Raw genomic sequence first — 14,801 nt, forward strand, 5'->3', positions numbered from 1 at the left:
TCTCAACCCCATCGCTTGCACTGCAGCTGCCAGAGAGGTACGCGCGCGAGGCAGAGCTGGAGGAGCCCTGGCCCATCAAACAGATCTGCTGCAAGCTCTTAAGTACAGCCTGGTTCACCCATATGATATGGCCGTAAGCAAAGCACTGTTAAACCTGCGGTACTTGCACTTTCTACGATCTCCGGATCCTTGCAGCTTGAATACGAACATAAATTTTCATCATAACATTGAAATTTATTTTCTCCCATATGGGCAATTCCCTGTCCAGCTCCGACTTTTCCAACCGCACCTCCCCCATCCCCTGTGCAGGCCAAGAAAAACCTGTGAGCATCTTCACCAGGAAAGGGGGCTGCCAGGGTGGGTGGATCTTTATATTTCAAAACCAGGTTGTTCCCTCCCAACCCCGATATATTTATTCCAGCGAATTTCACCCTAGGGGACAGACCCCGGTTCCCTGCGGTCACCCCCCTGCAGGTGAAATTTCAGCGAGAGCAGATCCCGCCTGCGGGTCGCACCCCCCGCAGCTCCCGCTCCCCTCGGCGGCGCCCCGCGGGCAGCGCCCCCTGGCGGCGGGGAGCTGCGGGCGGCGGCAGGCGGCGCGGTGAGCCGGGCCGGGGCGGGCGGCGCGGCGGGGCGAGCGCAGCGCTGAGCTCACCTCCCTCCGCCCCCCCTCACCCCGCCCGCCTCCCTTTCCCCTCCCCTCCCTCCTCCTCCTCCTCCTCCCGCGCCCAGCCTGCAGCCGGGATCTCAGTATTATGGCATCGAGGAGAATGGAGACCAAACCCGTGATAACGTGTCTGAAAACCCTCCTCATCATCTACTCCTTCGTCTTCTGGGTGAGTGCAGCGCGGACACCCACGGACCGCCGGGCAGGGCCCGGGCACCCCCGCGGCGGCCGCAGCCCCCACCTGCCCGGGGCGGGTGGAGGGGCCGGTGACGGGCGCCTGCGGGGGCTCCGCAGCGCGGCTCCGCCGGGATGTCAGCGGTGTGCCGTGCGGGGACGTAGCTCTTTTGATGCCGGAATATAGATGTGCATACATATATGTATATGCACACATATATACACACACATTTATATTTTTATGAATATATATATATATATATTTTTTTTTTCCCCTCTTCTTGCGGTGAACAAATACCCCCGCGGGGGGGGGAAAGTTGCAGGGGTTTCCCCGGCTGCGCGATGGCTGCCCCCCCCTCTACCGCTTCCCTGGCCGGCTGGACCGGGGTGGGGGGCGCGGAGCGGCCCCTCCGCCCGTCTCCCCGCTGCCTGCCGCATCCCCGTCCCGCCACGGCGCCCGGCGGGGTGCTGCCTCCGTGCCCCCTCCCCGACAACCCCTCCGCGGTGCTCGGCCCGGCTCTTACCTGTGCGCACCGGGTGCTGACCTCCACCGCCGCCCGGTAGATCCGCCGCGCTGCGTTTCGTAACCCGGCTCTGGCTCCCGTAAACCATTTTTATGACCCAGATACATTAATTGAGTTGCAGTGATTGACTGACGGGGAGCCGGGTTTTTCAGGCGACCCCAGAGGCTGGAGGTTTTCGCAGCGTCCTGGCCTGTTACTCAGCAGATCCCTGGCATGAGCAGCGTATTGTGGAGGCAATCTTCTGATTAAAGACCTTTTAATGGTACACGGTGACAACATATGATAATGGCCCCACTGTGTACTGTTAAGAGACCGTAATCTGCACATCATTGATACAGTACACTGAAGCGAATTTGTCACTTCCTAGCAAGAAAAGCTGATTGTGTATTATCATTTTAATAGCTTTATGCTGTGAAAAGTGTCTTTGAAATGGAGTAATTCAGATTTTCGTCATTCTGTTTAAAAATGCATTCTAAACAAAGAATTGCTTATTCATGGAAGTAACGTTTTACATCTTTATAGTGAACATACAACTTTTCCTGTTTCAACTTTTACTTCATTGGCTTTTTTTTTTTTTTAAGGCATAATAGAAAGTCATAAGTCATTTTCCTAATCCATATTTATGGCAGTACCTCTGCGTTATTGACCCTTCCTTCCCCCCCGCATTTAACATACCCCCCCTTGTTTTTTAACAATTTCGGTGGTAACCGCAGCAGATGTGTCTGATGACTGAAATGGATAGGAAGCTGGAATCTTCTGTTGTTTTTTTGCTGTCCAGTAGATCCTTCACGCTAGTCTGAAGGAGGTAAGTTTCTAAGTTTGAACACAGTTTCAAGATTCAGCCTTTCCAGTTTTCTCAATGGATCTACAAGAAATGCCTCTTCTTCCTGCGATTAATGACCAGCTGCAGGAGCTCGGATGAATTCATGGTTATCTTTTCAAATGACGTCTTTTTTAAAAGTGACCGCTGTATCTGCTGTAGCCTGAATAAACAGAGGACTTAAATCAGCATGCCCGTTGAGCTAGCACGTTTCATGAACGCTAATCTCATTAAAAAAGAGAGAATTGTACATTAAGCCAAGCAGCTGGCTCAGGGCATTTGTGCTGTAGGCTGCTGTGATGCCAGGCCAGGTTGACAGCTGGGACCTCGTATGGTAAATAACACAGCTGAGCTCTGGTTTGGGCCATAGCAATGTGTCAGTGCTGATGGGATGCGCTAGTGCAGATTCTTCTGAACTTTATGTCAGGCTCCCATGTGTCTCAGTCTTCTCCAAGGGCATGGCCCACTAACGTGGCTCTTCCAGTTACTTGACACCCAACAGCCATCAGCGTGTTTGTCTGTTTGTGCTCTTCTTTGAGCCTGGAAAAGGAGGAAGAAAATAAACAGCTGGAGTCAGAGTCCTGCAACCGCTGGCAAAATCACAGAATCACAGAACGTTAGGGATTAAAAGGGACCTCAAAAGATCAGCTACTCCAATCCCCCTGCCAGAGCAGGAACACTTTTAGATGAGGTTACACAGGAAGGTGTCCAGGCAGGTTTTGAATGTCTCCAGAGAAGGAGGCTCCACAACCCCCCTGGGCAGCCTGTTCCAGTGCTCTGTCACTCTCACTGAGAAGGAGTTTCTTCTCATATTTAAGTGAAACCTCCTGTGTTCCAGTTTGCACCCATTGCCCCTTGTCCTAGCATTGGTTGTCACCGAGAAGAGCCTGGCTCCATCCTCGTGACACTCACCCTTTACATATTGATAAACATTAATGTGGTCACCCCTCAGTCTCCTCCAAGCTAAAGAGACCCAGCTCCCTCAGCCGTTCCTCATAAGGGATATGAGAACAAATTTCTTTTCCACCATGCTTGCTGTTGGATGTGGTTCCTCAAGGCACTTGCCTAGGGAAACCTAGGCAGATCTCAACAGGAGGAGATAACAAAGGGCATGGTAAAGGTTCAGAGTAGTTGACAGGAGGCCCTAAGTCTCTGTTAGTTGTTCTTCCTTTTAGCACAGAAGAATGAAGGTTAATTCACATTTTTGGCCCCTTTCTGGCTTTTGAATCAACACATTTAGTAATAATTGGAGCAAGGCTGCACGTATTGACATGCGTAGAGCAGAAACATGGTATGCTCTGGCGGTATCCTCATTTTCTTTTTACAGGCAAGTCTGAGAGCTGAGAGATGCATGGAGTTGTCTCAGCCCCCTCCATTATTTTCTGGGGTGCTCTTTGTGCTCTCAAAAGCTGCTGGATCTAGACTCAGCATAGCTCAAATTTGGTCCCTGTGAGTTCTTAGAGCTGAAAATATGGGAAGGACTCAATAGGAGGAACTATTTAAAAAAAATATTTCTTATCTAAATACCAGAAGGAAAACAAACCAGTGCCACAAATGGCTGAAATGGCTGGTTTGTAGAATTTTATTCTGATGGCTTACTCACTTTTTTTTGAGAGGGTGTAAGCTAATTTCTGAAGAAGAAAGCCTTGCGTTGCTTAGCTGCAGTTTGTACAGGTTTCTTTTTCTAGCTGTGAGGATGGAGTTGCAGTATAACACATGGAGGAAAGTGGTCCTGTGACAGGGAAGTATGTGATGGAAACCCTTCAGATATCTGACCGGGTGGTTATGGATTGTGATGTGAGGGGACAGGGAGAAAAAGATCCTTCTTTGAATCCAGTGAGCTGTTTTGAAACATCCAGAAGGACTTCTCTGTATTTACATTATTTATAAAAGAAGAAAATATATGTTTGCAGTACATTCCTATCATGAGTGATTATTTGTCAGTGTTAAATATGAATTGCATTTGTATCAGTGAGTGAGATGTAAGCAGATGAAGGCTTTTAGTGTAAGCATTAAATGAGGCTCCACTGACTATACAGGAGCTGCAGGGCGTTAATGAAGAGACATGGTTCATTCAAATTTCATACTGCGTAGCGTGTTCCTTTCCAAATAGGTTTTATTTAATGGTATTTGTTATTTTTATAGCTTTGTCTCCTCCCCATCACCGTACTCCCAACTTCTTTCTGTAAATGTATCGACATGGTAAAAAAATTCCATAAACAGAGATAACAAGCTTTTTATGTGCTCATATGTATTGTTATTCATAGTACACATTAAATGCCTAAGGTTACCGCTTTTGGTCCTTAAGGGACATAGTAATAAAAATTCAACAGCCGTTTTTTTCCTAATCAGAATTCTGTACTGAATGCATCTGGTTTGGAACTAGTAGATTAAAAAAGGCAATAAAAGCACTGCTTGGCTGTTAGCTATTTTTATTTTTTTCCTTTTGGGTATCATAAATTGCTTGCGTAGAAATCTAAGATATAACCTGTCTTGTTTTCAAGGGAGGATGAATTTTGGATTAGAATTCAAAGTGAATTTTTTATACGGGAGTGAAACCTTTAAGCACCCTTCAGTACCTTGTATTTATCTAGTTCTTAAGTGATCTTATGTCTTAAAATGTGTGTATATGTAACGTTTCATTGTAGGCTTTGAAATATATTTTGTTATCAAATTAACAGCCTGTGTTTTGGGAGGGAGCTTTAAGGGTGTGTGCACTGTTCCTTAAAAGGCTGCAGAAACTGGCTTTCATCTTCCATGCAAATCTCGTTGCCCAATCCAGGCACCCTAGCAAAGTGACTGGCTTCTGATTTTATGCCCTGTGAGACAGTTGGCATTCAAATTAATGCTTTTTGTGTGCTGTCCTGCTGGTATGGGAATTTCTTGCTATTAATTAATGCAATAAAAGCATATAAGTAGAGTTTCCATTCAGATATTTTTCCAAGGTGTGTCACTGATCTGAAGAGCATCTTCTGACCAAGATTGATGTTTTGGATACCAAATTAGGTCCTTAGGACTTTGCTTGTCTTTTGCTGTGTGATAAAATGATAATTGAGATACTTATTTGCAATAATAGTAGTTTAATTTTCCAAGTTTCTGTCACTCGGAAAATGGATCTGTGCATCCTGGTACAACACCTTGGAGGTTAGCAGGTGGCAGGAGAGCTGTGGTGTGTGGTGCCACCTGAGTGTGGCAGGACAGGTAAGTGTTGCTTGGCTGCGAGGCCACAGCTAGCTTTGCGATTTTAAAACAGCTGGAAACTGCACATTTCCATATCTTTAGTCTTCTTCTAGCCAGTTCCTCTGGTAGCTGCGGGAATGTGGCATCACCAGCATGGAGAGGTCAGGTGTTCAGAAGACGGCACCGTGAAGAATGAGGGGCTCAGGACCCCTCTGGCATGGGGGGTGTGGGGAGACCCAATGTCTGCTTCGGACGATCAGCCCCCACATCTGCCTCTTCTCTCAGGCTTCCCCGAAAAGGAGGTGGCTGGCAGAGGGCTGGGAGCGGCTGTGGTGTTGGGGTGGGCAGCTCCTGGTCCTCACACTGCAGGGGTACGGCAGAGGTGGCATTCGCCCACCATTTCGGGAGCTCACAAAGCTGTTTTCTGGGAAATGCCTGAGACAAAGAGCGAGCACGATGGCCTGCTCCATAACACAGATTTATGGCTGAACTGCTGACCCATCTTAAATGCAGCCATTTGAGCCACGCATTATAATACGGGACTAAATTTGCATGTCCCTTTGAGTTACTAGTGGCATTAGTCATCTTCACTATGAATGTCCAGCTGGGTTACTGAAATTACTGCTTTTCTCTCCAGAACTACTTCCCAGTGCTTCTTCATTGGTTTCTGCATGTGTCTGGTCTTTTTAATACCTCTTACCATGCTTATGTTTTGTCTTTTTTTTTTTTTTTTTTTAGTATCTGCTAGCAGACAGTTTTAAAGGAAATATTTTGGGAAATGTTTTAGCTTTCCCATATGGCTTAGATTGCTCAATCTTCTTGTGGTTCCATTGACTGCAAAGTCATCATTATACTTTTAGAAATAAATTTTATTATTTGTATGTAGTTACCTGAAATCCAGAAAAATCACACTCTCAAAAATGCACAATATTCCTGTTCTGATGGACATGAAGTGCTCCATTGTTTAGGCATAAACCTCATGCCGTTGCCTCCTTAAGTCAGTTGTTTCCTGTTCTGTTCTCATAATGACATACATGAAAGATTAAAGATAATGGTGTTTTCTTGTGAGTGTAGCCCAAGATGAATTCTACTGGCCAGATAAATAACAGGATTAAAAAAAACCTAGATGGTATTTAAAAACGTAGCTCCAGAGTCAGCTTTCTAAGGTTCCTGTTGGGGTATTTACCCAACTTGGCTTAGTTTTGCAGGTGGTTTTGGTGGGTTTTTTTGTTTTGATCACAAGCTAGACATGAGGAAGAAATTTTTTTACTGAGGGTGGTGAAACACTGGCACAGGTTGTCCAGAGAGGTGGTAGATGCCCCATCCCTGGAGACATTCCAGGCCAGGCTGGACGGGGCTCTGAGCAACCTGATCTAGTTGAAGATATCCAGATGTCCCTGCTCATGGCAGGGGGGTTGGACTAGATGAGCTTTGAAAGTCTCTTCCAATCCAAACTATATGACAGTCCTAATGGAGGAGAGCCATGCCAGCATGACAGCTCTGGTAAGTGCGAGTAAGCAGAGATAAAGTTGTGACTTCCACTTGTTCTCACAGGTGTGCTGGGAGGAGATGCAAGAACAGTCCCCTACTGTCCCCTGGGGCCACCCGTGGGTGAGACAGCACGGGGAGGGGGAAGCTGCCATGTGGTGCTGGTTGTGCCTGCAGACATCACAAGGATCTCACACTGTTCTCCTCCTTGACAGGGAGCTGGGTTTACCAGTGTGGTCAGCTTATGTATTTTGGAGCACAGGATTTGGCAGGTTGGGATAGCTTTTGCATTGCTGATACCCATTCATGCTCTGAAAATTATGTGTGTATGGTACAAATTAGCATTGTACATCTCATATAAGGGAGTAATTGATTTTGCTGTTGCTTAAATGCTCTTTTTTTTTCCTTGTTATTTGCGTAACAATGCTTCCGTCTTGATGAGGTACCTGCTACACCTTGACTTTTGAGTTTGTATCTGGACAGTTCTCTAGTTTGGGGATGGTAACTTTTTCACATTAACAGGTCAGTTTGGGCTGGTGAAGTGGGGCAGTGGGTGACTTGAAGTGTTTCAGTTATATTTGGGAAGACACAGAATGCATTAATAAACAAGCGGTGGCAGAAGTCCTTGCTCTTTCCCAGGTGATGGGAGAGGGGCCTGGTGAGGTACTGCTACCTGTGTAGTAAACACTAAGACTGTTTAGAGTTCACTCCTGCTCTAAGCAGCCTGTTGTCTGGCATAAACAGTGTAAATACAAATTCTAGAGAAGGGTGCTGGAGGGGGCCTCCTTAGCACTTCTCTGTCGAGAAGGCAGCGGAGTCCTTTTTCTTAGATGCTGGTTCATACCAGCCTTGCTCGTCAAGGAAACAGAGGTAGTTATTGTCGGTAAACCAAGGGAATTTAATATGGGTCCAAGAATCTGATTTTATCTCTGGTTATGTGACTATTTATCCATTCCCTGTGCTGTCAGGGCATTAAATTAGGTTACCTGGTACTGTTAGTTGTCTGCATCTCTGGATTGTTATTACTGTTTCTTCAGTTGTTGCAACTGTCCTACAAATTTATGTGCTGAGGAGCTAATAGATGAATATCTAGAAAGAATCTTTATGTATGTGAGCTTGCAGAAACACCTTCAGTCTTTCACATGCTTTTCAAGCGCAATGATACTTGTTACAGGGATGTTAGCTTTACTGTAGTATCGAATCTGTTCTGCATACACCAAATTTGCGGGTGAAAATCCTGTTGACTTCAGTGTCTTGCAACGTAGGTGATTGAAACTTTAGAATAAAACACAAGACTCCAGAGGGGACTATAAGGAGCAGATGACGGTTAGTGTAAGGCCATTTTTATTTGCATAATGTTATTTCTTTAGGCTCATCACTATTAATTAGCATTTAATCATCTCTCAGAGAATAGATCCTTCACATCAGAAGAGCAGGCCTCTTTCCATTTCCATTTGTTTCACCGTGGTGGGCAGATGGTTTATATGTTCTGTCTTTATAACAGTTCTGGGTTATGATAGGGAAGCATTTAAATTTTTCTTGTGCTAAAGGGACTCTGAAGCATGGCACACTTGTGTCTTACTGGATTATCGTTATTTCATAGCTGAGCTGGTTCTTTGAGCTCTGGGAGTAGGCTACAGGATTTTTAGGAGCTGTAATAAAATAGTAGAAATGATGCTGTTAATATTAATTTTGCTGTAATTTCCATGTAGTGCTTTGCAAGATGTTTTCCAGATTTTTACCTTTTTTTTTTCATCTATATGGTTCTGAGGACAGTGCTAAAATCCTTAAAAGGAGCAAGCAGCCCCCTTTCTCTCTCGGTTTCTCGCTTTCCCCATCTCTCTGAACTGCCATGCTGAGCTCCGGTGTTGGCTGGTCACTGTGCAGTGCCCATAGTGACCCCCTCCTGGAGCCAGGCTGAATGCACCACAAAACACGAAGACTCTGCAGAGCAGCCCGGGCTGGTTAGAGGGCTGAAACTGTGTCTTGCCATCGTTTCTTTCTGGGAGTTATTTGCTATGAGCTTTGAGAAAAGGTTGGGTTTGGTTTGGGCTGCATGTGGATTTGGATGGATCAGGTTGAAATGTTATTTTTAAAAAAGAATATATTCAAGCAGGCTTTTTGAACAGTTTGTTTGCTAGGGGAATGTGGTGGTGTGAATAATGAGGTGATGGACTTAATCTGCGAAAGTCTTTGGACTGGCGTGCTGATACGGTGTGGCGGAGAAGGTGGAAAGGAGAAGGAGGGTAAGGAGAAGGAGAAAAAGGAGAAGGAGAGAGTGAAACCCTGTAAACATCATAGGAAGAGGAGCACTTACATCTCCCTAAAACTGGGAAGTGAAAGAAGGCCCTGCTATATGACCCTTATTACCACTCAGTGCCTTTGAACAGAAATGAGCAACTCAGACCTGCTGGTGCCATAGGACTGAAATTACCAGTGAAGCTAACGAGTTCTGAATGCCACCACTGAAGTATTTTTACAACTCACCCCTAGCACAGGAGAAATTCTTCTTATTGCACGGACCTAAATACATTCCTTGCAACTGAAGTTTCAGCTAGACTGTGCTGATTCAATCCTTTGCTAAATTTTAGAAACATTTATCATTTGGATGGAGTTTCCTATGGGTTGGCCTCCATCTGGCAATGACTTTGAAGTGTTTAGAAAACTCCTTTCAGCATTTTTGGCAACAGAATATGAAAAAGTGCTCATTTAATATGTTTCTAAAAATACACGAGCTGTATCAAAACCTGAAATTTTTGATGGTGTTAGTCCTCTTAGGGATGAAAATTGCCAAATGGTGAATTGGGAAATCCTGAAAAAATGAAGTTTCCAAAGAAACAAGAATTTTCTGAATATGCCAGATAGTGTCAATGTTCATTTTGTAGCTGTACTTGAAACTTAGGCCAGTTTATGGCATCGTGCACTGTGGCATGGCATGCGTTGAATCAGTTCAGCTAGGCAGAACCAAGGCTTGCCCTGCCGAAGATTTGTAAAGTGCGTGGGCTTCAAAGTCATATCTGGGGCTCGGGGCCCAACCAGAGTTGAAAGTTTGTAGCTGAGATGGGGAACCTGTGGTCTGGAGGCCCACGCAGTCTGCGAGGATGTACACCTGGACTGGGATTTTTGTCCATGTTAGAAGATAACACAAAGGTGCGTGACAGTGTACAGCTTGCCTAGGGCTCTCTGAAGGCTCTGCTCTGATCTCACCAAAGAAAATGTGAAGGACATTGGATACAGTTTATGGAAACACATGCATATCAATTCCAAAAGCTATATGAGATGGAGGATTGCTGCAAATTTCCTATGGTAAAGGGGAGAGAGGAAGATCCTATGATTTCTGTTGTGTTCTCTAACAGTCTCCTGGCCAAAACATTGTCATTATGACTTGTGGTTGCCACTACTACATCAAAAGACAGTGAAAACAGCAGAAATCTGTCAGGAAAGTTGTGGCTTTTATTCTTGCAAGAATAGGTTCAGATAAAACAGAGGACATTTTCCAGGTATGTATTAACAGAAGAGAAGATGGAAATTCAATCCTCCTGTATGCAGTTTGCTTCAATAGCACTTAACATCTAACTGGCTCTAATTAGGCTTGGAATGATAACATAATTAAGTGCATGCCATTTCTGTTTCCCTTTGAAAAAAGGAAACAGAAATGCAGATAGGTTACCCACAGTATGTGGATGCTCTCCCTGATGGCTGCATCTCATTGCTGGGATCATTTTTACTGATGCAGCTGCCCTGTGCTGCATTTAGGACTTACTGCTCTGTGGCATGCACTAATTGCAGACAGAGCATGATTCAATTTACCTGTAAAATAATGTATTATAGGAAACAAGCAGCTGATATTATTCCATGTTTAGTGATGTTTTTTAACTTCCTCTTGGTTTATCTGGTACCGAGTTTCTTTTTCCAGTGTGCTTCAGGAAAAAACTGCTGAGTTGAATTATGCAGGTCAAATGACCTGGGGGCTTAAATTGATCTCTCTTGTCCCAGAACAACTTACAGACCATCACCTGAGACTTTAGGGTTTTTTTCACAGGTGAGTGCAGTTTAAAAATTTCTGAAGAAAGGGCCAGGACCTCAAGATGTCAGGGAGCTGGCTGTCAAGAGTGTTTCAGTATTATTTTCTGGGACATACAAACCAAGGATTTATAGAATCATAGAATAGTTTGGGTTGGAAGGGACCTTCAAAGCTCATCCAGTCCACCCCCCCTGCCATGAGCAGGGACATCTTTAACTACATCAGGTTGCGTAGAGCCCCATCCAGCCTGGCCTGGAATGTCTCCAGGGATGGGGCATCTACCACCTCTCTGGGCAACCTGTGCTGGTGTTTCACCACCCTCATTGTAAAAAATTTCTTCTTCATGTCTGGTCCAAATCTCCCCATTTTTAATTTAAAACCATTGTCCCTTCTCCTGTTGTAACACACCTTTCTAAAAAGTCTGTCCCCATCTTTCTTACAGGCCCCTTTTAAGTACTGAACAGCCACAATAAGGTCTCCCTGAACCCTTCTGTTCTCCAGGCTGAACAACCCCAACTCTCTCACCCTGTCCTCACAGCAGAGCTGTACCATCCCTCTCATCATCTTGGTGATTTACAAACACAAGGTCACACCTTTCAAAAAGAAAAGAAATACAGTTTTTGGGGATGGCATTACAAGTTTATTTTTGTCATGGCAGGTAAGAATTGGGACACATACAGGCTTTCCAGGAGGTGATGAGGCCTTGCTCTCTCTACTGAGTATGTGCAGAATCTTTACGCAGTTTTCAGAGTACTTGTACAAAACTCTTGTTGGCAGGATGGGGCAACTGTTGGCTTTGCCCATGGCCTTGTAGGAAAATACTTTACTGTGGAAAAATACTCCTTTTTAAATCTTTCCTCTTTGGTGTCCATCCTTTGAAGTGCTGCTTTCTCTGAGCATCTTTCCAGCACTGAAAGGGCAGCTCTGTGCCCTCCATCCCCCTGCGTGGTGCTGAGCTCACCCACCCTCGGCCAGCACGCTTACCGGAGAGGCATGCACGACAGGACCATTACTCCTTGCCCCATCCCAGGTGATCCCTGCCACAACTAGGGGTCCACCAGCAGCCGCCCAGCCAGAGTGAGAACACTGCCAGGGTCTGCCCTGGGTTGGGCAGGTGTGGGGTGGGCTGTCCCGCTGTGCTCACTGGCCTGTGAAATTGCAAGCTGTAGGAGTCGTGCTTGGACCAACCCCTGTGGTAATAAACTGAGTATCTGATCCAGCAATTGCGTTATTTTTGACTGAAACCAGCAACAAAAACAAAGGCAAAACCTCCCACTTCCAGGAGTTTTGTGTTTTGTAAGCAACGGCTAGTTGCTTTCTGACGTGAAAGATGGTCGTACTTAAAATAGGTACATCTGTGGGAGAGAGAATTTTCAGCTAGTGAAACTGTTCAAAATGGTAGAGAAAAGTTGCCTCAGTTTCTGTGAGCTGGTGTGAAATACATTTAATACTAAAGTAGAGAAATGTGTACTCTTTAACACAAAACTAACCTGGTCCTGGTCATGCAGAAACCTGAGCATGCTGCACCATAGCTATTTTTTAACAGACGTATCAGATTTAAAGTGTTCCCTTCCCCCTCACTCCGTGACCTGAGAGTGCCAGCGGACCAGACAGGATTAATCCCTGTACCCTGAAGAATATCTAGTATTAAAGCAAGGAGCTGGACTGTTTCCTAGAGCAGTGCAATCCCCAAATGATCAAGAACATAACTGAGCCACAACCACTTAGTTGATTTATTCTTTTAATTTCATCAAGTGCTTGGCTTTGCAGTTTCATGCCAGGTGTTAGGCCAAAATGACTTCCTGTTTTTTCCAGCACCATTGAATATGTAAAATATATAAGATGGAAGACCTCTAAATCTGAAGGATGTCAAGAAGAATTTCATGCTGACTCTTTGGTCTTAGGCAATCAATCAAGCTATTAATGATACAAAAAAAAGCCACCTCCTCAGTGAGAGTTAACCCATTTTTCTTCTGGTACCATTCATCAGCTGATCAGTTGTGCACCCAAGTCTGTGTGGCAGTAACATTTGCCTGCTGAAAGCATATTTGATCTATATCACGTTTGTGCAATACTGGTAAGCAAAATGATATGATTTAAAAAGACATTTTAAGAAGAATTAAATCAGCTGAGATTGATGAATACGTGTGGGTAACCTGAGTTTTTTCCACAGGAAATGTATAAAATATCTTGCAAAGTCAGCTTGCTCTGCTTAAAACCAGGGGGAACTATATATGACCAGACTGTCTTATGCAGTCAGCTGAATGTTTTTGAAACTCACTCGTGCATAATATTCATGTTCGGTGAAACAGAAAGTTATTCTGGCTGGGATTCCATAGAATTCCCATAAAGTTGGAATTGGGAGGGTTTATCACTCATTCTTGTGCTGGATATCTCAGCAGGATAAACCTTTTTTTACCTTCCTCTGTCAAGACATGGGACTTACTAATTTCTGCCTCCTGTCTCCACACTTGCATTGGTTGCCCTTCAATTCTGCAGCATGATGTCATTTCACAAGAAATGTGCACTCCTTCAGTGTGGTGGTTCCACTGAAACTCAGATGGACCCCAAAAGAGGTAGGATTGTGTTTAAATTTTGCAGCTTCTATAAAAGCAAATCCTAAACCAGAGATCACAAGAGCAAAAGACTCAAGCTGTAGATGTGTTGATGAGATAGTGTACTGCAAGAACACATGTGAGTCAGCTGGTGGATGAATAAATGCTGAGTTTTATGGCCGGCATCAGAGGGCATGGCAGAGTGCATGTTGTTTGGATTAAAGTCAGAAAAAAATGAAGCCTGGCTGCTCTTTGTATATTGATAAGGTGTTTTTTTTAACCAACATTGACACTTGTGTACTATGTTTTCTCTGTTCTACTGTTGTTCTTCAGAAGCATTGTGTAACTACTTATGGGAAAACGAACTCTTTGGATTTATTTACCAGTGGTAGTCCTTAAAAAATAATAGTTGGCATGTCCTTTTTCTGGGTGGAGAGCCTGATGCAAGTCAAGCAATATGTCTAAGGAACAGTCTGGTCAAATTTGGCGCAGCTGTGACTCACTTATTTTAAGTCACTGACTGTAATAATTATTACATTTTAGCACCCACTTTGACATCTTATTTCAATTCCAGGAATAGCAAACTGAAATAAAAATTACGTTTTACCTGCTGTTAAGGTAGTTTGTAGAGTATGGGAATATTTCTGAGAAGTCTAATGAATACTGCTTGTGGAACGGGATTATTGGATGGAGCAGCTAGCTGCATCTGAACTATGAAATTGGTAGACTGTGATGCTTTTTTATTCTGAAGTTGCATACACAATGCACTGGAAAAAGCATTCCAGGTTGCCCAGTATCTTGGGAGATGGAGCAGAGCTGCTGGAGCATGACAGCAGGTGAGTGGGCTTCCACAGTTGGGAATGGTCCAGGCAACTTTTCCTGGTTTCATAAATCAGACAAACCCTTCTGTGGGGGAAAAAATAAAAAAGGTAATAATTTCTCCTCATGTTGGGCATCGAGGGGATAGTTTTACTTTAAGGAAATAACCGCACATTTCTGTAGATGGATATTCACCTCCATCTTGAAGGAGCATTTGGCTGGGGGGCAAGTACGTTGACATGCTTACCCCAAAGGAAGGAAAATCGGTGTGCCTGCCTGAAGAATGTCCTCATCCTCTTCATGCTCAATGTCAATGATCTGTTGTCTCCATGGTATGTACCAAGTGTGGCCAGCAGGATCAAGTTTAAATGGTGACCTCCAGAACAAGCTATTTTGCTTACTTCTACCATGCTGTGGACATGGAGATGTGGAGAAGGATTTTGCTAACATGGAGCTCTGGTTAAAGACCAGTATGCAGAATTTTGTAATTTGTGGATTCTGCCAGATTTTCTGATTGAGATTGTCAAACGGTTCTGGAAATTGGACTGAC

At 44.5% G+C, this 14,801-nt stretch overlaps 1 protein-coding gene across 1 annotated transcript in view; it reads left to right on the forward strand.

Moving 5' to 3' along the window:
- Positions 1-701: 701 nt before the first annotated feature.
- Positions 702-14,801, forward strand: part of TSPAN7 (tetraspanin 7) — a 105,151-nt gene continuing 91,051 nt past the window's right edge. The window contains exon 1 of the mRNA XM_082043471.1: positions 702-836. Coding sequence (XP_081899597.1) covers positions 756-836 — 81 coding nt within the window. The 5' untranslated portion in view covers positions 702-755. The remainder of the gene's footprint in view (positions 837-14,801) is intronic.

The sequence above is a fragment of the Streptopelia decaocto genome (genome assembly GCF_964273445.1).
Source record: "Streptopelia decaocto genome assembly, chromosome: 1".
In the NCBI taxonomy this organism is placed as follows: Eukaryota; Metazoa; Chordata; class Aves; order Columbiformes; family Columbidae; genus Streptopelia; species Streptopelia decaocto.